General features: G+C 44.3%; 4 protein-coding genes across 4 annotated transcripts; 2 read left to right on the top strand and 2 right to left on the bottom strand.

The window, feature by feature from the left end:
* Positions 1 to 321: 321 nt before the first annotated feature.
* J4E88_008229 (uncharacterized protein) lies at positions 322 to 948 on the top strand (the record flags this gene model as incomplete). Its single annotated transcript, XM_049401840.1, has 1 exon — positions 322 to 948. One exon carries the CDS (start codon positions 322 to 324, stop codon positions 946 to 948), a length of 627 nt encoding a protein of 208 aa, XP_049252378.1.
* A 906-nt stretch (positions 949 to 1,854) lies between these two features.
* J4E88_008228 (uncharacterized protein) lies at positions 1,855 to 6,215 on the bottom strand (the record flags this gene model as incomplete). Its single annotated transcript, XM_049401839.1, has 8 exons — positions 1,855 to 3,439; positions 3,974 to 4,077; positions 4,131 to 5,053; positions 5,107 to 5,147; positions 5,323 to 5,549; positions 5,604 to 5,889; positions 6,011 to 6,149; positions 6,197 to 6,215. The coding sequence occupies 8 exons, from the start codon at positions 6,213 to 6,215 to the stop codon at positions 1,855 to 1,857; spliced, it is 3,324 nt and encodes a 1,107-aa protein (XP_049252377.1).
* Positions 6,216 to 7,638: 1,423 nt separating this feature from the next.
* Positions 7,639 to 13,617, top strand: J4E88_008227 (uncharacterized protein; the record flags this gene model as incomplete). Its single annotated transcript, XM_049401838.1, has 8 exons — positions 7,639 to 7,725; positions 7,902 to 7,971; positions 8,026 to 8,314; positions 8,382 to 8,547; positions 8,598 to 9,131; positions 9,323 to 9,614; positions 9,678 to 12,622; positions 12,727 to 13,617. The coding sequence occupies 8 exons, from the start codon at positions 7,639 to 7,641 to the stop codon at positions 13,615 to 13,617; spliced, it is 5,274 nt and encodes a 1,757-aa protein (XP_049252376.1).
* Positions 13,618 to 13,794: 177 nt separating this feature from the next.
* On the bottom strand, positions 13,795 to 15,360 carry J4E88_008226 (uncharacterized protein; the record flags this gene model as incomplete). Its single annotated transcript, XM_049401837.1, has 1 exon — positions 13,795 to 15,360. One exon carries the CDS (start codon positions 15,358 to 15,360, stop codon positions 13,795 to 13,797), a length of 1,566 nt encoding a protein of 521 aa, XP_049252375.1.
* Positions 15,361 to 20,468: the final 5,108 nt, after the last annotated feature.

Here is a 20,468-nt window from a genome sequence, read left to right as displayed (position 1 = left end):
TGTGGTGGTGCTTCACTGGCGATGTCAAAGGCTGAGGTTCGTCGACAAGATTCAAGCTCTCGCGTCACGGGGATTTGCGCTGCGCTAATTGGCCCGTCGTGCCTTCCGCTTTGACGTGAACTTTGTTTCCAACCCCACCACCGCTACCAGCTCAACCTCTGCGACACGCACCGATAACTCCTCAAATCTCCTCGCAGACGCCTGCAAAGACCTGGCGAGGTCTCACCTGGACAATTGGTGTGCCCCGGCCCGTTGCGACTGCCTGACATCCTCTGGCGCACCCTACCTCCACTCCACCTCATCGCAGGCGCGACCGACACAATGCCTTCAGTAGAGACTCCCGCAATCTCCAAAGCCGGCATCACCACTTCCGCATCCGGCGAACGCCATATCCCCGCATCCGTCCGTCCCGACGGCACCCTGCGCAAAGAAATCCGAGTCCGCCCAGGCTACCGCCCACCCGAAGATGTCGAACTCTACAAGAACCGCACTGCTGAGGGCTTCCGCAACAGAGGAAAGGCCGGTGTGCCAGGTGCCGAGGCGGTGAAGAGTGAGGAGCCCACTAGCATATCGAGTCCAGCTGCGAATAAGAACGCCAAGCGGAGGGAAGCTAGAAAGAAGGCAGCCGCCGCTGCGGGTGATGGGAAAGATGAGGACAAGGAAGCTTCTGCTGAGCCCAAAGAAGCAGGCAAACCGGCTGAGATTAAAGAGAAGGAGGTCGCGAAGCCCGAGGCTGAGAAGGTTGTCGACCCTGAGGTTGAGAAGGAAAAGGAAGCGAAGAAGCTCACCAAGAAGCTGAGGCAGGCCAGGGATTTAAAGGACAAGAAGGACAAGGGCGACAAGCTGCTACCGGAGCAGTTCGAGAAGGTCATCAAGATCAACGAGCTCATACGCCAACTAGAGGGCCTCGGCTTCGATGCGCAGGGAGAGAAGAAGGGAGAGACTTGAGGACACATGCAGCAAGAGCTACTCTATGGATAGCCACACAAACTCCCAAGCCGAGACAGCTGCTTCTCTAGCACGAGCTAGCGATTCCACGACACCCGCACGTTGGTGGTGCGGACGTGACGGCAGAGGTCTTCAAACCCACGACTGTACAGCGACGACATGCCGCCCGAGCGTACGTCGACCTCAATAACAAACAACGTTTGGTTTGGGCATATATCGCAAGAAAGCTCTTCACTACTGCCATATTTGCCGCAGCCTACAGCGCTATCTACGCATGTAGTTCAAACGAGCCCTACACACCCACCGTTAGGACTTTGTCACAACCTTAGTTAACATGTATCATAGAGTACACATGAAACTCAAATCAACTGCGCAGCTTATTCGACTCGCAACTCCATTAGTGTGCTTTGACCGACCGTGATGTTCCGCACTACACGCCCGCCTACCACATTCGAGCAAAAAGAGAGCTGTGAGTTCGAGAGTCGCCATTTCAGATCTGGGGCATAAAAGAGCAAAAACATACAACAGCAATTATTCGCTTGCGGTCACCCATCAAGCTACTAGTTTGCCGGTCAAAGGCTTAACGTGTGGAGAGCAAACGGGATCCAGTGTACTCCTTTACCTGTGGTCGTATGTGAAGGAATGGGAAAGAGAATGATATATCAACGACAGATAGCCCGCCACTACATGAAATCAACCCATAGCCACGTCTAGACGTCCATCCCATAGAAGGGACAAACTGAACAGGCACTCTGAAGTCAAAATCGCTACAAGAGCTTCACTGTGTAGGTTGTCAAGCAATGTAACCTTCTTAGCGTATTCAAAAATTGGTCTTTGTAGACATGGGTGTATAGCTTTTGCCTCGAATGGGGTATGTTCTTCCATGCGTAGTCAATCTAATCCCTTTCAATAGTACTGACTGCCCACGTATCGCTCGATAACCTCCCCGCCATACTTTTGCATTCCTGCGCGTTTCAGTCCTTCAGAGGTCTTTGGCTCTGGCACCCATACTCCCGTCTCACAAGCGTAGTAAATTCTCCTGTGCTGTTCGTCCTCCGGTCCTTCATCACCCCACTCCGCTTTCTGGCCCGGCGCGTGATACGAAATGTGCAGTCTCCCCGTCTTACCCGTCATCTCAGACGTAAGCATGAAGGACTCAAGAACAGGCATGCAATCAACGGCTTTTGCGAGCGCGCCGAGAAAAGGATCAAAGGTTTCTGGGTCGGGGTGCTGCCGGAAGTCATGCCAGCTGAACTCGCGCGTATCGACACTCCCGACAATGCCGCGCCCGGGGTCGTCGTGGGGGTCGTCGGCCGGTGTTGCACCAGTGAAGTACCATTTGCCTGATGGAGCGACCATGTCAAACGTGATGTCGAAGGACTTCAGGTGTGGCCAAGACGGTGGCGTCGCGTTTTCGTCTGATGGCCAGAATAGCGTGGGGTCGACGTGCGCACTCAGGGTAAGGGTTGTAAGACATTGTGAGAAGGTTCGGATTGATGAACTGAACGGGTCGTATGTGTAGCCTTCTGGCACAATGCTCGGAACTGTATACCTCTGATCTAAAGGAGTGCAGTGTACAAAGACAATGTTGGCAGAATGGAGTGAGCGGAAATGTGTCGGCGAGAGCTTATTAGCAAATTCGGCGCGCGCCTCACCGCGCGCCTTGGGAGATGTCGCCGGTTCCCACTCTGGATCATAGTCTGAATCCAACGAGTCCTGGTCCGACCCCGCGTCAGAACCAGCCTCGTAGTCTGGAAACTCCCAGTCCACTGTCCTGAGCTCTGGCATTGCCACTGCTAGATCTGGTGCAACGCTTGGTGCAAGGCTTCGCACGCCGGTGCGCTCGATAGTGAGGTGCTGCAGATTAGACAATGTAGGCAGGTTTTGGGGTTCAACAAGGCGCAGGTACGACTCTGCCCAACGAGCGGATTGAATATCTCTGCTCAGACCATGCTCAATCTCGAACTCATCCACTTCCCGAGCGTCGGTCGGGCACGTAGCTCCCGCAATTATAAGCCGCACTCCATTCTTCACACCGTTGTCTTCCCAAGTTCGCAGCACCGTGAAAAGTTCGCTTATAGCTTTTGTAAATGCCTCGTTGTTGGCATGTTGATCAAGTCGTGATTCTTTGTGTTCGTATGCTTCTTCCGAATATGTTGGCAATTCCGCCCTGAAACTGATCCAGGAAAGATAGTTGCGGCGATTTCCTGTTACGATGGACTGGAGCGATTCCAGCTCATCGCTTTTGATGCCGAGACGGTTAAATGTAATGGTCTCAACTGCTTCCTTCCAAGTGCGATTGAGGATCGCGAGGCGAGGAAATTGAGATGGCGAACCATCGGGCTCGAAAGATTGTCCTATCGCGGAAGCCCACTCTTCCTGGTCTGGGTACCGCTCTGCGAAATACACAATGCGGTTGATCAGCTCTTGTGGTAGTTTGTCCATGACGCGACTGAGGTAGGGGAGTGAGCGCACCATCGTTGCGGGAACGCTGTTGAGTACATAAGTACGCGGGAGTACCGAGGCGCTAGCAGGGTTTCTGAACCTTGGAACAGACTAACGGTCTGCCCGTTCGCTGCAGCGCAATCACACCAAGCTATGATGATGCAAGGTTATGTTGCGCAAGCGCGGCGAGTGATTCCAAAGATGCTAACGTGTAGGCCTCCAAAGATAGTCACAGGGCACGTGTATTCCATTTCAAGAAGACGGGGCTTCATATACAACAGTCCAGTGCGATAATCACTACTGAACAAGCGATGGCCGACAAGAATCGTCCGACACCAACACAATACCGTCATTTTCAACTTGTCCGAGGAAATAAAATTGTGGAAATGGGAGGCTTCATTTGGCGGTACCAGCCCTTCCGATATATATGTGAGGCGTAATGAGGTATGATCTCTGGCTACCATGAAGCGCATTGTCTGCGCAGACAGCTCAACGTTGCCCCAAGAACAACATTACAAGAGACGAGTGTAGCACATCGCGTTTGTACATGTCTGTTTACGCGACTACACCGACACAGTACCAGTAATCCTTCCAAAAAGAAGTGCCACAACCATTGCCATTATCCAAGGCTGCATTCCACGCATATAGTTGCGCGTCGGTGATTCCGTTTCGTTCAGCAAACAACTATGATTAGAGTCAGTCTTGAAGCGACGCAGAACCGGATAACGTGGACTTACAGCACACCAGTCTCCTTCTTGCGCCTGAGCAGCCTTGTTGCATTCTTTGATCGCGTTGTTTGCTTGATTTGGCGTTGGTATGACGAAAGGACTGGGAGTAGGCGACGGCGGGGGAACCGATCTGCTCACGCTGATCGAATCCGAAGTGCCCACACAATATGCCGATCCCTGCCAGAAGTTGTCGCGGCAATCATTCGACACGGCGGGATTCCAGGCATAAAATTGCTCCAAGGTGATGAAGTATTTGTTTGCAAGAATCGAGCAATCATCACCTTTCTCGACGATGTGCCATCGAACACAGTTTGTAGGCTGTCCAGTGTGCGTTGGTGCCCCAGGTCCTGGTGGAACTGTACTGCTCGGGGCAACGGAGGTCGAAGTGACGCTCGTAGTGGGCGGTGGGGCACTGGGCGACTTGACGCAATATGCCGTTTCGGTCCAAAGATTCGCACACGTTGAGCCTACGGCCGGATTCATCTTGAAGAATTGAGCCAAGGTGAGATCGAACAAAGCCAGAACATCCTCGCAAGTGAAATCCTTAGACACGTCCCTGAACTCAGTGCAGTTCGTATCATACCCTTCTCTGATCGGAAATTCCAGCGATGGGCCTACTTCGGGCTCGGCCTTTGGGGGCTCGAAGTAGAACCTTCCACAATAGCGGACTCCAGGCTCGAAGCTGCAAGTAGGCGCTTCGGTGTCGTTCCCGAGTGAGGGATTCCAGGTGAGCAGTTCGGACATCTCTACACCGTAGATATCTGCAGCCAAATCGCATTGGTGACGATAAAGAGTTCCTGTTATGTCGCTTTCCATTTGTGATGCCTCGAAATACTGGTAGCAATCGTCTCTTGTATCAAGCGCAAGGCTCAGCTGCGTGGGCGAGGGTGTTATCGTAGCGGGCTTAGTGGGCGTAAACGTGACTTTGGTGACTGGAGGGTCACAATCAGTATGCGACGCATAGAGTGCCAAGTGAAGTACTTACATGGTACTCCCGAAGGACCGGGAGTATGGTAGCCAGGTCGTCTAGAGTAGGTGTTAACTTCAGTTGGTCAGCCGCAAACTTCGATCATCTAGCGTATCAGTACACTCACTGTCTCCTACTGGCGCTACACAATAGCTGATATCTAGCAGCAGATTGGTGCAATTCGCGTTGATGGATGGGTTCAGAAATGCGAAATCAGCTAGTGCTATCGCATACCTCAGTGTCACGAGGTTGCAATAGTCTCCGCTCTCAACATTATACCACTGCCCACATTGTCGATTCGATTCGTCCTTCGCATTGGTAGGCACGGGTGCTGCGCTGACGGCTGTGCTTGGCGCCAGAGGAGGCATAGCTGGGGGCGTGACATATGCTACGCCAGGATTGGACACGCAAATAGAAGTCCCGTTCATCTTGTATAAGTTGTGACAGCCAGCGTTAATGATCTGAGAGTGTCAGAATAATGGTAAAGAAGCGAGATCTGCGCACTGTGCACCTACCGGATTCCAGGCCTTCAACTGCGCGATGGTGATATTATTGGAGCTAGCCATGATCTCGCAGGTATCGGCAGGCTGTACTGTATAGACTTTGCATGTGTTCTTGATGCACAGTTTGCCATTTTGTGGAAAATTGGCGCAGTAGGCAGTGAGAGAATTGTCTGAAAGCAGCCAGGCAGTCCCTATGCCTTGAGACTTGGATATCTTGTAGCAGTCATCGCCGGTCTGGATGTCGTATTCCTTGCCACTGCAGACCGTCGATGTCGGTGTGGGACTAGCGACTGGAAGCCTGTATAGAGTTAGTGTGGAGCTGCGAACATATATATATGTATGCTCACTGCGGGAAGGGTAAAGACGAGATAGACAATGGGTAGCCCGTCACACCACAGCTTGATGTCTTTGACTCGTACAAGGAACTCTCTCGAATCTGAGGTCCGTCGTAGTACGGACTGCCAGCCTGCTTCTGCAGATTTTTGATGAAACACAAATCGCAGGGTCCGGAGGCTTGCACGCCGCTTGGTGGCTCGGTGTCCCAGCCTATTGGGCTCTCTGTTCTGGTTAGCATAATGTTGGGATTGGAGTATCGGTTTACCTACGTCCTGGATCTGCTTGCATGGCTGCAGCAACCGCAACTACATTACACCAGCGACCCGCGTCCTTGAGGCAAACAAGATCGTGGTTGAATCGCATAACATTGGCAATTATGTCCAGTGGTGCACCGTCAATCTCATCGTATGCCGTCCAAGTTTGTCCGGTACAAGCTGTGGCAATGCTTGCTTCGTACTGCTCAAGGGCAGTAACGCAGGCGGTTGTGCATGCTTTTTCTAGCACGGAGGCGGGGTAGTAATATCCAATAGCAAAGGTAGCAACGGTAGGAGGACATTGTTCAACGTCTGTAAGAAGGGCCGTCGCACAATCACTGGTCAGATTGGATGGGATAGTATTGTTACTGAAGAAGGGTATCGCAATTGTCGATGGGAGATACCAAAGGGGTAGCAAAAGCCGCAGCAACATCCTGGGACTATGCGAACGCATTCTTGTGTAAGGGTCAGTACCTACCTAGGTAGGTATCGTCCTGTGGAAAGTCTGCGACGGTCCACGAAAGACGTACTCACAGGAATGACTGCAACCAAGAACGACGATGCAGGATGCTTCAACTGCGTTCTACACCGAGGCAAGAAAGCACCTGGGCATGCCCTATAGCCAGCCGCGCTGCATGGGACACCTAATCGCTCGGCACCTGCATCCCAAGGGTCCATTCTCATCATCCATCTGGCGCCGGTGTGGGTCGTGTAAGTCTTGTGGAGTATTGGCAACATGTTAGACCATAAATCAGTTCAGTAACAGGCTAAAAAGCGGGCCCTGAAGATGCGGCGGGCGCGGCCCGAATCCGGACGGAAGGCCTGATGCCAAGCACGAACTATGAAGCTTGGCACCACTCGGAGCCGGAAGATCACCTGCAGTGAAGTGCCAAATATTTACGCCCGGCAGACGTTCAGCATTAGTTTAGGGGTAACGTCATGTCATCTCCACCGCTTCGATTTTTTTCTTCGGCCCAAGGCTGTCATGGTTGCTTTGATAGTACGACCGCGCTTCAGCCCTGAGCAATTCTTACCTGAGCGTCACTCCCGTGGCAAAAAGGCCAGACTCCCGAGTTCGGCCAGCGCTGGGAACCGCCTCTACGTTGCAGCACTGCGCGCTGAAAATTGCTCCCATACCGGAAGTACCTGAAGACATGATAGCTCACTAAACATTGCAGTCGGGACATCCGGACGGCAACTGACACCCAGTCAGCTTGACTTATGTCCTTCCTACTTGGGTAATGCCTAGGTAGAAGCTGATATCATTTCTTGATGTCTTAGCGAGCGACTCCGAGGGCGCCAATGCGTTAGAGCGCAAATTTAGATGGGATGTCATATCTGGGCCGCATGGTAAACTTCCCGCGGCATCTCTGCCAGTACAAATCTGGAAATTTCAGTCCGTTGGCCTGGCCATGCATGCAGGGGCGCGAATTGCACGCCTACTACTCGCCGCCACGATGACCGCTGTTATTCAGGCGTCCATTGGATCCACGGTAGGCCCAAATGGAAACCTTGATGCCAACGTACCTGAGCTGTGGGTACCGGTAAGATAGACAGAGTCCATTTTCCCACGGAGCTTCTGAGAACGCTCTTTTCCAGTCCTTGATCTTGGTTTCTTTCCTACTGCTTTCAGTGGAATCAGACGCCGAGATGTCAAGATTGACTTCCGCGTTCGCACGGTGGGCCATTGTCTTCTGTGTGCTGCTTATCACTGCTACAGCGCATCAGTCGCACGCTCGATTTCACCACAAGAGATCTCACGCGCCACCAACTTGCGTCAATCCAACTCAGTATGTAGACGAACGCTGTTAGATGCGGTACATTCGTAGCTGACTTGAGTCCAGTCCGTTCGACTATTCTGCCAAAGAAAAGCATACGGAACGTGCGCCTGTTTGTCCGCATCTGGCCCCACGAGCTCTACAGCCAAGAGCTGAAGAAGACTATTCATGCTCTGAGTCTAAGCCATGCAAGAACGGAGCCTGCTGCCCAAAGGCTACCGGATATTGTAACTATGGTGAAGAATATTGCGGCACAAACGGTCAAAGTCCCAACGATGTTTGCTGGTCAAATTGCGATGCCAAAGCAGAGTGTGGCAAAGACGCTAAGATACCTGGTGCCAAATGTCCACTCAATGTCTGTTGTTCAGAATTTGGGTATGCTGGTCAAAAGATTCGCAATGATACCATCTAACACCCCACAGCTTTTGCGGCATGACCGAGAAGTTTTGCGACAAAGGTACCGAAGACGAACCAAAATGCCAGAGCAACTGTGAGCAGCCAGGCTCTGGTGGCTCTGGCGGCGATGTTCAGAAGATAGTGATCGGTTATTATGAAGCTTGGGCACATGACAGGAAATGTCAAGGCATGGTACGTCAGACCAGCCAAGAGCGAGTGCAACATACTCACTTCATTCGCAGGACTTCAAGAATATCCCAACAGGCGCCTTGACTCATCTCTACTTTTCCTTCGGTTACATTTCGCCCGGCACTTTTGATCTGGTTCCGATGGACGACCTTAGCCCCGATCTATTCTCGCAGTTCACAGATGTTAAGAAGTCGAACCCCGGCTTGAAAACAGTCATTGCTCTTGGCGGTTGGACCTTCAACGATAACGGCACCGCAACTCAGCCGGTCTTCAGCGACATGGTCAGCACCGCTGCGAATCGCGCCTTGTTCATCAAAAAGTTATTCGCTTTTATGAGACAGTACGCCTTTGACGGTGTAGACTTCGACTGGGAGTATCCCGGAGCCACCGATCGAGGGGGTAAGCCTGAAGACGGCAAGAACTTTGTTACGTTCTTGAAAGAACTTAACGAGGAGAACGACAAGCAGCTCATGCATTATGTTGTCTCCTTCACTGTTCCTACTAGCTTCTGGTATCTGAGGCATTTTGATCTGAAAGCTGTGGATTACGTCGACTTCGTCAACGTCATGAGCTATGATCTTCATGGAGTAAGTCAGGCCAAATATTTGCCTCCCGCTTCTGCACTCGTGCATGTCGGAAGGTTAGACACCGAGCTGAAGAGGTGACACACCTTTGCGGAATTGCCCTTCCCACAAGCTGCTTGTAAGCTGGTCTGGGTTTCGGATGCAGCGATCATGTGAACATCTTATTTCGAGCAAATGCTAACATATGTGTCTAGATCTGGGACTCAACGAACCCGATCGGCAACCATATATATGGGCATTCGAACTTGACCGAGATCAAGTTAGCCTTGGATCTTTTCTGGCGCAACGACATCAAACCAGAGAAGCTCAATCTTGGGCTGGGGTTCTATGGTCGCAGTTTCCAGCTATCAGACCCCTCTTGCTACCGACCTGGCTGCAATTTCAAGGGCGGAGCATCTCCTGGTCCCTGTTCCGACAACTCAGGAACTTTGACATACAAAGAGATTCAACAAGTGATCAAACAGCACAAGATCAGTCCTTACTATGGTAAGCAGCCACGACGAAACCAGCACATGTGATAGATAGGCTAACCGCTTTTTGTGCTTTTAGACAAGGAGGCTCAAGTCAAGTACATCACCTGGAACCAAGACCAATGGGTGTCGTACGATGACAAAGACACATTCAAGGCGAAGATCGACTTTGCCAACAAGCTAGGCCTCGGCGGACTACTCATCTGGGCCATTGATCAAGACACGGATGATTTGGACGCTCTCAACGCCGTCGTGTCTCCAAAATCTGTCAAAGCCCTCGCGATGACTGCCGATGACGCTTCCTTTTGGGACGATGCGACCGTACCTGATTGCTATGTCACTGACTGTGGCGGTACTTGTAAGGCTGGTTTCTTCAAAATCGAACAGCAACCATGCGGTGGCGCGAAGCCTGTCACGCGCAGGTCCAAAGGCGAGGACAGTCAGCTGTGCTGTCCAGTTTCCAGTGCACCAGATCCCGACAAGTGCCACTGGCGCGGCGAAGCACCTCCATGTAATGGCCGCTGCCATGACAATGAGGTACTGCTGCAGATGAACAAGTGGGGTGATGGGAAATACTGTGAAGACGGAAACAAAGCATATTGCTGCGAGTCACCTGCGGCTAAGGGTCATGACTGCTACTGGGCAGGCGTCGGCAAGGATTGCAACGGCGACGACACGACGATGACCTTTTCAGGCACATTTCTGAGCACTATCGCCGACATTGCAGACGCGATGACTTTGATCGATAATGCTCTGGTTGATTGGCTCGAAGCGATTGACGTTGACATGCAGAAACGATACTGCTGCCCAAAGAAAGACGCCAAGAATTGGAAGAACTGCCGGTGGTACGGAGAGCCCGGATCTTGCTTCGACAATCATTGCCCGGTCGGAAAGCAAGTGCAACTCACGGACAGCCCGTATGGTTTTGGGCAATCCTGCTTCCCTCGACTGGAAAGAAACAGAGTCTACTGCTGCGACCCAACCGATGGTAAACAGCTATTCCTTCCAGTACCACTCGATCGGCTGTTCAGCGATCCCCCGACTGGGGACGACGTCGATACGGACTTTGAGCTCAATGTGGACGACACCTTTGGTGGACAGGGTGACAAGACCGACGATGATCCTTCCAATGCTGCATTTCAATTTGTCGTGCTTGCATCGCCTAAAGAACTGCAACATTCTCTCGATAAACGCGATGGCTCTCATTGGGAACTGTTCAACTGCCAAGGCGGGCCGAGTGAAGAAGAGCAAACCATCCAGATGTTCTGCATTGACGGCTCAGAGAACAACAATTGTCAAAACATCGGACTTGGACACGGCGTACCCGGTACCATCCTGGAAATGCCAGCTGGCTGTGGAGCCGGCCGCTATGCCGTCGCGAAACACATGGTCCCTGCTGTCGATCAAACGATTCCGCACCATCTTCGGAAGCGAGCGTCACATATGCCAATGGTCTATGATCTGACCTTCGACTACAACTTCAGGCGCGTTCCTCGCGATTCTGGTGATACCCAGATGAGGATAGACTTTTCCAATAAGAACGACTACTGGGACAACGTTGTCGCAGCTGCGAGCACAAAGCGTAAATCTAAACGCTCCTTGTCTGACTTTGACGGCAATCATAAGAGATGGCTTGAAGAGGAGTGGCGAGACGACTATCACGGTGGTGCTCTTAGTCATGAAGAGCTTCACAAGCGATGGTTCGGATCCGACGTGCTTGCTTGGCTCACCAACTTGGTCAGCCCCAAGATCGAGAAAGAGTTCACACATGACGTGAATGAGCAATTCATCGCCAAAATCATTGACGACAAAGTCGAGTGTGGCACAGGACCGGCCAAATTCAATGCCCATGTCTTGGTTCAGGCTCTCACAGATGTCGAAATCTCCACCAGTTTTGGTTTCACCCTCATCACGAAGCTCAATTTCGATAATCCAGGCGGCTCTCTTGACCTGAGCCAGTCGTACCTTACGTTCAGCAACAGTGGTAAGGTCACTGCGGTATTCACTCTCGAAGCCATGATCAAGGTTTCGTACGAGTCGGGAGAGAAGACGATTCTTACTCTTCCCTTCCCAGGCGCAACATTCCGAGTCCCTGGTATTGTCACTATCGGTCCTTCTGTCCGCGTGGTTGGCGAGTTCAACGCTGGCCTCACACTATCTGCGGAGATAGAAACCAAGATCGATCTTGTGGAATGGGACGTCAGGCAAACATATCCAGCCGCCTCTGAGGAATACGAGCCCCAGGCTGACAAGGAACTGGATTCTGGAGAGACTGGCGACAAAAACGGCCTGTTGGAGCCTCAATTCTACGCTTCTGTTCTAGCTTCAGGTCAGGCTGAAGCCCATCTCAAGGCCATCGCAGAGTTTGGTATTCGCTTTGATGACAGCTGGAAGGTTGGGGCTGCAACAGCCGGAGTTGTTGCTGATGGCTATGTTCGCATGGAGGTTGGAGCTGGTAAAAGCACCGAAGCTTCATGTCCGTGGACATATGGCTTCTACGTGGGCGCAAAGTTATATGCGCAGGTCAGTACTCCGCCGGCATTCGGTTGGGGCACCAAGACGTGGGATCTCCCAGGATCTGGTGAGGTCGGTCTTCCTGAGGGTGGCCAATGTCCCGACCTCCAATCAGGCGCGCCTACTAAGCGTGGTTTCACGTCGATCGACGGTACTCATCCTCTTTACCACCCTTATGAGCACTCGGAAATTGCGAACAATGCCACAGCGGTACATCGATTTGGCAAACGCGTCACACCCTGGGGTCCCCCATTCCACATTCCCCTACAGGACCTGCTGTGCCCCAGCCCTGGAGGAAGCCCCGATAACCAAGGTTCTGAGTGTTCAGAGCTTTCACATGTGGTGGACGGTAGTAGCTCTCTGGCAAAGCGTGCATATGGCGATGTGACCCTCAATCATGTCTTTTCACGAAGTTTAGATCGCAAAACCCAGGAGTTCTGCGCCGATAAACTCGGTGGCAAGATGGTCATCGTTAGCGCTGACTTCCACACCTCTGGTACCATATTGACCGTAAGTCACCTTACATGAGTCTTCAAGGTTGGGCTTTGTAGGCTATACTTCCCTGGCGAACCTTCGCAATTACAAGTTGACCTCGCTGACGTTCGCCTGCACAGGTACTCCCAAATATACCGACATATGGCTACAACAACTACAACGACTGTCTTGACATGGGTTTCGGTCAGATTGCAACGCCCACTGCCGGTAACACAGGACGCTTCGCCACAGAGCATATCTTGGAATTCCAAATGGTCAAAAACTTCTTCGAAAAGTTCGCCAAGCCGACAAAGTCTAGTGCTTTGACCAAGGTCAACTGTTACAACCCACAAGCAAGTACCAACTTTTGCAAGTGCGTTCAAAGCTTCTGGTACGACATCAGAGTTGCAGAAAGAATCACGATCAACGGTGTGACCAAGTCCGCCATCGATTGGGTTGGCGCTGTCTTCCCCAGCCATACCAACCAATGGAGCAACGAGCTCGTTCTTCTCGACGGTGAAGTCAACAACCTCAAAGAAGGTCTTTGGGGCGTCAGTGACGCACGCAATTCCGATACGCTCGATACATACACGGGCGACGGTACAAAGCTCTTCAAATACGTCAAAGACACCATCGCTGCCATCCGCTACCACATCGATCCTTTCATTAGCCAAACCCTGGTTGCCCAGAAAGATCGGGTCGGTCAAATGTTCAACGACCTCGAAACGATTTACCTGCCGCAAATCACGAAGACCATCAACGGTCGGCAGGTCACGTGGCGAAGTCTGGATCTGCAGACAAAGTGGAATACGTATATGCGTACTCAGAATGCGGCGGCTATTACAAACAGCTTCAGATTGGTAGATCTGTACCTGGACAAGTTGGTGGATGGATATACCTCGGTTGCGCAGAGAGAGGCAGCGGAGAGGGGGACACCTGATGCACTCATTCTCAAGGGGCTTATTGAGAAGATTGATGCCCTGCAGGCTGACTGGACAAACAACAGGCCAGTTTGGACCAATCCCATGTAGATATTGGAAACTTCGTTGGTGTTCAGGTCGAATTGACGTGGAGTGTAGCTATAATTACAGACCCTGTTGAAATGAGTTATGGTGGCCTTGGTCATTATGGAAAGTAAGGATACGTCCTGTCTGCGGAGTGAATATATGGGTCTGGAGTGACAATACAATGTATTATACATGATAATGCTACACTAAGACTTCTACACGTTTATCATCGGTGGGCTCGTCTTCCTTTGGCTGTTCAGCAGCGGTCTCCTCACTCGCTGGAACCGCGTCTTCAGACGGAACGACCTGCTCGCCGCCCTTTGCAGACGCCGTCTCCGGGAAAGACCCATCAACGCCCGGATTAACGCCCTCAACAAGCGGCATGTATTCCTGCGCACCAGCCTTCCCTTGCGTTCCAGGCCCCTGTGTACTACCATCCTTCTTCCACCACCCAGTCCGCCCCTTCCAGTTCGGATCATCCGACCTCTTATTCGTCTTCCTAACAAGCGAGCTACTCGCCCTCTTCTCCTCACTCTTTAAACCCAATCTCTCCGCCACCACCTTCCTCCACGTATTAATCTTCGTAAGGCCATCAGCAAACATCTCCATGCCATACAACATGGCCATCTCTTTGCCCAGCCCACCACTCCTCGCCTGGTTGTGTTCCTTGATTATTGCGTCTAGGAGGCCGAGAATGTCGGCGTCGAAGTCGATGGCGTTGTCGTCCATTTCTTTGAGCAGCATGTTTATGGTTATGTAGGAGGCTTGCTGGATCCATGCCGTCCGGATCAGGTGCTTGTAGAGTGTTGTTGTGGCGCCGAGGGCGTGCGAGGAACGGCCGAGCTTCTTGATCGTGGGGAGGATGGAGAAGGGGAGGGGGGAGGAGGGGAATTCGGTGCGTAGCGTGGTGACGGCGGTGATGAGGTGGTATGGGTAGTTGTGGAAGAGGATGCGTGCGTCGGTGGAGGGTGGAGAGGGTTTGTAAGCGGCTTTTGCTTCTGATGACTTCTTCGATGCGTTGTTGCTGGGTTTGGCGGTTGGCTCTTTCGTGGGGCTGCCGCTGGCGTTGTCGAGATCTAGGTCGCGTACTTTGACAAAGACTTCGCGCTCGAGGGTTTGCCAGAGGGCGCGATCGGTGGGTGCGTTGCGTATGAGGCTATCGATCCGTTCTTGTTCCGCTAGACGCAATTCTCTGAACTTCGCTGCCTCCACAATCGAGCCCTTCTTCTTGCTACTCTGCGCTTTGCCCACTTCTGCACCTGCGGCATCTTGCTTGTTAGATCGAGCCCTCGTTCTCTGTGTACGCAATTCGCGCAATCGCGGTTCGCCTCTCAGCACTTCGTCGAAAACCTTGTCTAGCGCGGGTCTCGGGATATCTTCTGTACTCGGGATATCTTCTGTGTTTTTCTGGAACTCTTCGAACACCTCGTCTACATCTACCAAAGGGTCTTTCTTCTTCTGTTGGCGCCCTTCATTATCAAACTTCCTGTACAACTTCTGGAACACGGCCCGCTCGGTGCGAGATATAGTAGTCTTTCGGGGAGGCTGTTGATCGACAACAGGCGGTAGATCTGCATCGTCTTCGAAGGGAATGTCCTCGCTAACGTACGGGCGCGAAGGCGTGTGAATATTGCGGCGAGCAACTGGTCGTGTGGCGGACTGCCATTGCTGGATCGTGGGTGTCTGGTACAGGAACGGAAGGAGCGTTTTGCTTGGCGAAACTCGAGAGCGCGACAATGCTCGCACCGAATTAGAGCATATAGACATGGACGGAGGCGCCGCACAAAAGCAGCGAGTTGTAAACAGCACAGCAGACGTGAATGGCACGATGATGCAGCCCGCCGTCCAAGTCCCAAATCTTTTGGGATCGCCCCGGCTCGGTGGTGATCCGAGCTCAAACTACCGCATTCGGAAGTTCTCGAAAACTATCGAAAACGTAAGCACTCTCTAGGTAAACAGCGGCTAAAAACCTTTGCTAAGGTTATTATTAGCTCTCTTTACTAAAAACTAGTATACTACTAAAAGTAACTATAAGAGTCTTATAAAAGATTAGATAATAAATATATATAAAATAATAAAGTTATTATAGTAAAAAGCTTTTATAGAGCTTATTAGAAATATATATATAGTAGAAGTATTAAGCTAATATTAGCTTAATAAAGTGTAAAGTCTAAAACTATTATATATTCTCTTTTTAAAGCACTTAAAGTTCTAACTAAGTAGTAATAGTAAGTATATAAATAGAGGCTTTTCTTAATAAAAAAGTCTAAAAGATTAAAAGTTTTTATACTTCTAATACGCTAGTAGTAATATTATAGTTTATTATATTTATAGTATTTAGTAATTTAGTAGTCTACTAAAGTACTATAAAAAACGCTATACTAGCTAAGACTAATAAGTAGTAAGTAGAGTAGTTTAAAAGAACTACTTTATAGCTACTAATAGCTATAAAGATTAAAGTTAAATAAAAATATATATTATAATTAACTTAGTAGACTTTAAAAGCTTTTTAGCTAAGTAACTTTATAAATAACTAGCTAGTTCTTTTTAAGTATATAAAGTTTAGTAACTAAAGTAAAGTAATAGTAAGCTCTTTATTATTATTATAGTTATAAAATATATTATATAGTTCTAGTTTATCTAAGTTATAAGTATAAAAGTTTTATACTAACTTCTTAGAGCTATATATATTAAAGTAGAGTTACTATAAATTTAATTAATTATTACTAACTTAAACTATCTTATACTATAAAAGCTTTTATATACTAGTATATAAGTTAACTATATTATAATAGATATAAGAGTTAATAACTTATAAGACTATATACTTAGTAATACTATTATTAGTAAGATAGACTTTAGAGAGTATAGTATTACTTAGCTATAGCTAATCTAAAAGTATATTATTATTATATAGCTATAGAAGCTATAAGTAGAAAGCTAAAAATATACTCTTAAGCTATAAAGAGAAATCTAGTTTATAAGCTATATTATTAATTATATAAATAACTTAATATAGCTTTATATTCTTATAGTTTAGTAATTTTACTAGTTATTTAGTTTTAATATAGCGCGTATTTAGTATTATCTACTTATCTAAAGTAAATTATAGTGTAGAGAACTAGTTTATATTAGTAAACTTCTTTATTTTATTTTATACTTATAGTATCTACTAGTATAGAAAAGTATAAGTTATATTAATATAATTAGTAAGCGTATTAGTATTACGCTATTATTAAGTAATAAAAGAGCTAGTAAGATTAAGTAAATAAAGCTAGTATATAGACTCTAATTCTAAATAGAGTTAGTAGCTCTTTATAGTAAGAAATAAAGATAAGTTTATAGTAGCGCTTATTACTAAGTTAGCTTTAAATTTAGCTAGTAAAAGTAGCTAAGCCTAATTATTCTATAAATAATTAATATATATCTATAAGTATTACTTTAAGTTAGTATTTATATTCTTAGTTTAACTATTAGTCTCTAAATAGTATATAGTTAATAGCTTAGAATAGGTACTAATCTATTTATAGAAGTAAGACTAGAAGTATAATATAAACTAATAACTATAGTCTAATATAATACTATATAAGTACTTTTTTTTCTTCTAAATATACTCTATAAACTTATTAATAACTATAAGTACTTTTATATTCTTTATAGTAATAAACTTTTTTATCTTTAAGAGCCTATTTACTATAACTATAATATAGTAATATAAATAACTATACTACTTAGATATAGATAAAAGCGTAATAAAGTTAATAAAGATATAATTCTAGTACTATATAAAGATAGATAATAAATATAATAGCCTATACTTAGCTATATAGTTAACTTTAGATTATTAGTAAGTAAAATAGTTATTTATAAAATAAGTAATTAAATTAGTTATATCTTACTAGTAGTACTACTAACTAACTTACTAGTAAGTAGTAGTATAGCTACTATAGCCTTTAAATAAGCTATTATAAAAGTACTATATTATTTTTATATATAACCTCTTACTAAATAGCGTAATAAAATAGCTATTACTAATAAATAACTTACTATTCTTACTAACTTCTAAGTTTATAAGCTTTAGTTAGATTTCTTTAGTAATAAAGTAATAAAAGATATAATAGTTATCTATAGTAAGCGCTACTTTAATATTCTAAAGCCTAGAGTTACTAAAGTATAGTTTTTAGATAACTTTATTAAGTAGATAACTATTTATATTAGATAAGTTATTATAAGAATCTAGAGTACTTTTTAGTAAGAACTAAGTAATATCTATAAGCGTAGTAGTAGTAAATAGAGAGATACTTTTACTTATCTCTTAAAGAATAGTAAGAAGTAATCTAAGATTATACTTATTATTACTTATATAAACTTTTATAAGTTAGATAGTAGTATAGCTACTACTCTAAAGTAAATAGTAATCTATATTCTAGTAGTCTTTACCTAGAATTATCTAGTATTAGTACTATACTCTATTATCTATAATCTTATTAAAAAGGTTACTAGTATAATAGATAAGACTATTAAGTTTAGTACTTTATTTACCTAGGTAGTAAGTTATATAGAAGTTAAACTTCTTTATAAACTCTATCTATTATACTTAGTAATAATTAAAGTTATACTTAGTATAGAAGTACTTAAGACCTTAATAGTTAGTTAAAATATTAATATAGTTAGATATACTTATAAGCTCTAGTTACTATTTTTTAAAAGTATATATAATAGCTAGAAGTTTTTTATTATAGATTTTATAGTTATACTCTATTAGAGTTATTTTTTTTAATAAGTAAGCTATAAGTTATATAGTACTATTAGTCTATAACTAGAATAGTACTATAGTATATATATAGTTAGATATATTAGTCTTTATAATATACTTTAAGTTAGAGTTAAAGTATATAAGAAGAATATTACTATAAAAGGCTTTCTTAAGAGCTTTAAATATAATCTTAGTATTCTTTATTATTTTAAATAGTTTAGAGTCTTCTTAAGTAAAGTATATTAATAGCTTAGTAATATTAAAAAAGCTATAGATAAACTATTTATAAAAGTTTATAAAGCTAAAAAAGACTTATATATTCTTAAGAGATTATAGAAGCTTCTAGTCTTATATAGTAATAATCTTCTCTAAGTTTATTTTAATACTATCTTTTATTATAATAAGACTTAGAAACTTAATCTTATTTTTTATAAGTTTAGACTTTAGAATATCTATAAAAAGACTAGCTTTAGCTAAATAGCTAACTATATATACTAAATAGTTCTTATACTATTATAGAGTTTTACTAAAAATAATTATATTATTTAGATAAGCTATATAAAACTTATCTAGGTACTTATATAATATATTATTAATATAGGCTTAAAATATACTAGAACTATTATATATACTAAATAGTATAACTATATACTAGTATAGACTATAAAAAGTAATAAAAGCTAATAAGTACTTATAGTTATCTTAAATATAGATCTTATTAAATATAGTAATAATATCTATTTTAAAGAAGTACTTTACTTTAGAAAGCTTAGCTAATATATCTCTAATAAGAGAAAGTATATTATAGTTCTTAATAGTATATATATTTAGACTATAGTAGTTAATATAAATTTATATTCTACTTTTTAGTTTATATACTATAAAAAGTAAAGCTACTTATATAAAAGTACTACGCTTTATATATTTTTTCTTTATTATATTATTAATATAGAGCTTTATAGTACGTACTTTATTATATAATATAAAGTATAAATACTATAAAAAGAGCTTAGGTAGCTATTCTTCTTTATTAAGTTTAAGTTTAATATTATAGTTAAGCTTACTATAATATATAAGTAACTTATTAGCTTTCTTTAGATTAAAGCTCTAATAAAGAAGATATAAAACCTTAGGTAACTTCTTAAAGAAGTCTTTCTTAGTTATATAAAGTCTCTTTATCTTATTATAAAACTTATTATAGTTTTTTAGTAAAACTTTAGTACTAGTAGTTTATAGGTGTATAGTATCTACTTATTTATTATTAGTAAGATCTACTAAGTAATAGATTTCTTTATAAGATATAACGCTAATATTCTAATTTTAGTAGATAGCGCTTATAGTAGTATAGCTAGAAATAAATATAATATTAATAGAGAAAAGAGTTTTTAGATAGTGCGCTATCTTTTAGTAAGAGTCTAGAGTCTATAGTAGTAGTACTTTATAGTAATAGCTACTCTATATATAAATAGGCTTATAGTTATAGATATAACTACTTAGATAATATTCTAACTAAAGTATTAAAAATATATTTTTCTAGTTAATAGTAGGTTTATAAGTATAGAACTATAGTATTTCTAGAATTATCTAAATACTTAAGAGCTTTATAACGTAGGTAAGAATATTCTTAATATAGTTACTAAATATAACTATTACGCAAGCTATATAAGTAATACTAGTAACTTCTAAGCTATTAGCTAGCTTAAGTATAGCTAGCTAAGTAAAAGAAATAGTTTTATATTTATATACGTAGGCATAAGAAGAGTTAATAAAGAAAGAAGTATAACTAGTATTATTTATAATTTTAATATATTATAAAGAAGAAAAGTAGTTTAATAATAATATAATTTCTTTAAAGACTAGTTACTAACTTATAAGTAGATAGTATATATTACTACGTATAGTAGTAGTAGTAATAGTTAAGATAGTAATATATAACCTAGTAAAGCTCTATTTAAAATCTTAATCTAATTAGTAATTATCTATAAAGTAGAATTAGAATTATTATTATTAGACTTACTAACTTCTACGTAAGAAAATAAAGAAGCGTTTATTAATATAAAGAATATATTAGAGTCTAACTTATTATTATTATTATTAATATCTACTATAGTAGGTAAAA

The sequence above is a fragment of the Alternaria novae-zelandiae genome (genome assembly GCF_023758075.1).
Source record: "Alternaria novae-zelandiae strain BMP 2774 chromosome Unknown scaffold_18, whole genome shotgun sequence".
Taxonomy (NCBI): Eukaryota; Fungi; Ascomycota; class Dothideomycetes; order Pleosporales; family Pleosporaceae; genus Alternaria; species Alternaria novae-zelandiae.
The sequence above is the reverse complement of the archived record's forward strand: the minus strand, read 5'-3'. Positions and strand labels throughout refer to the sequence as shown.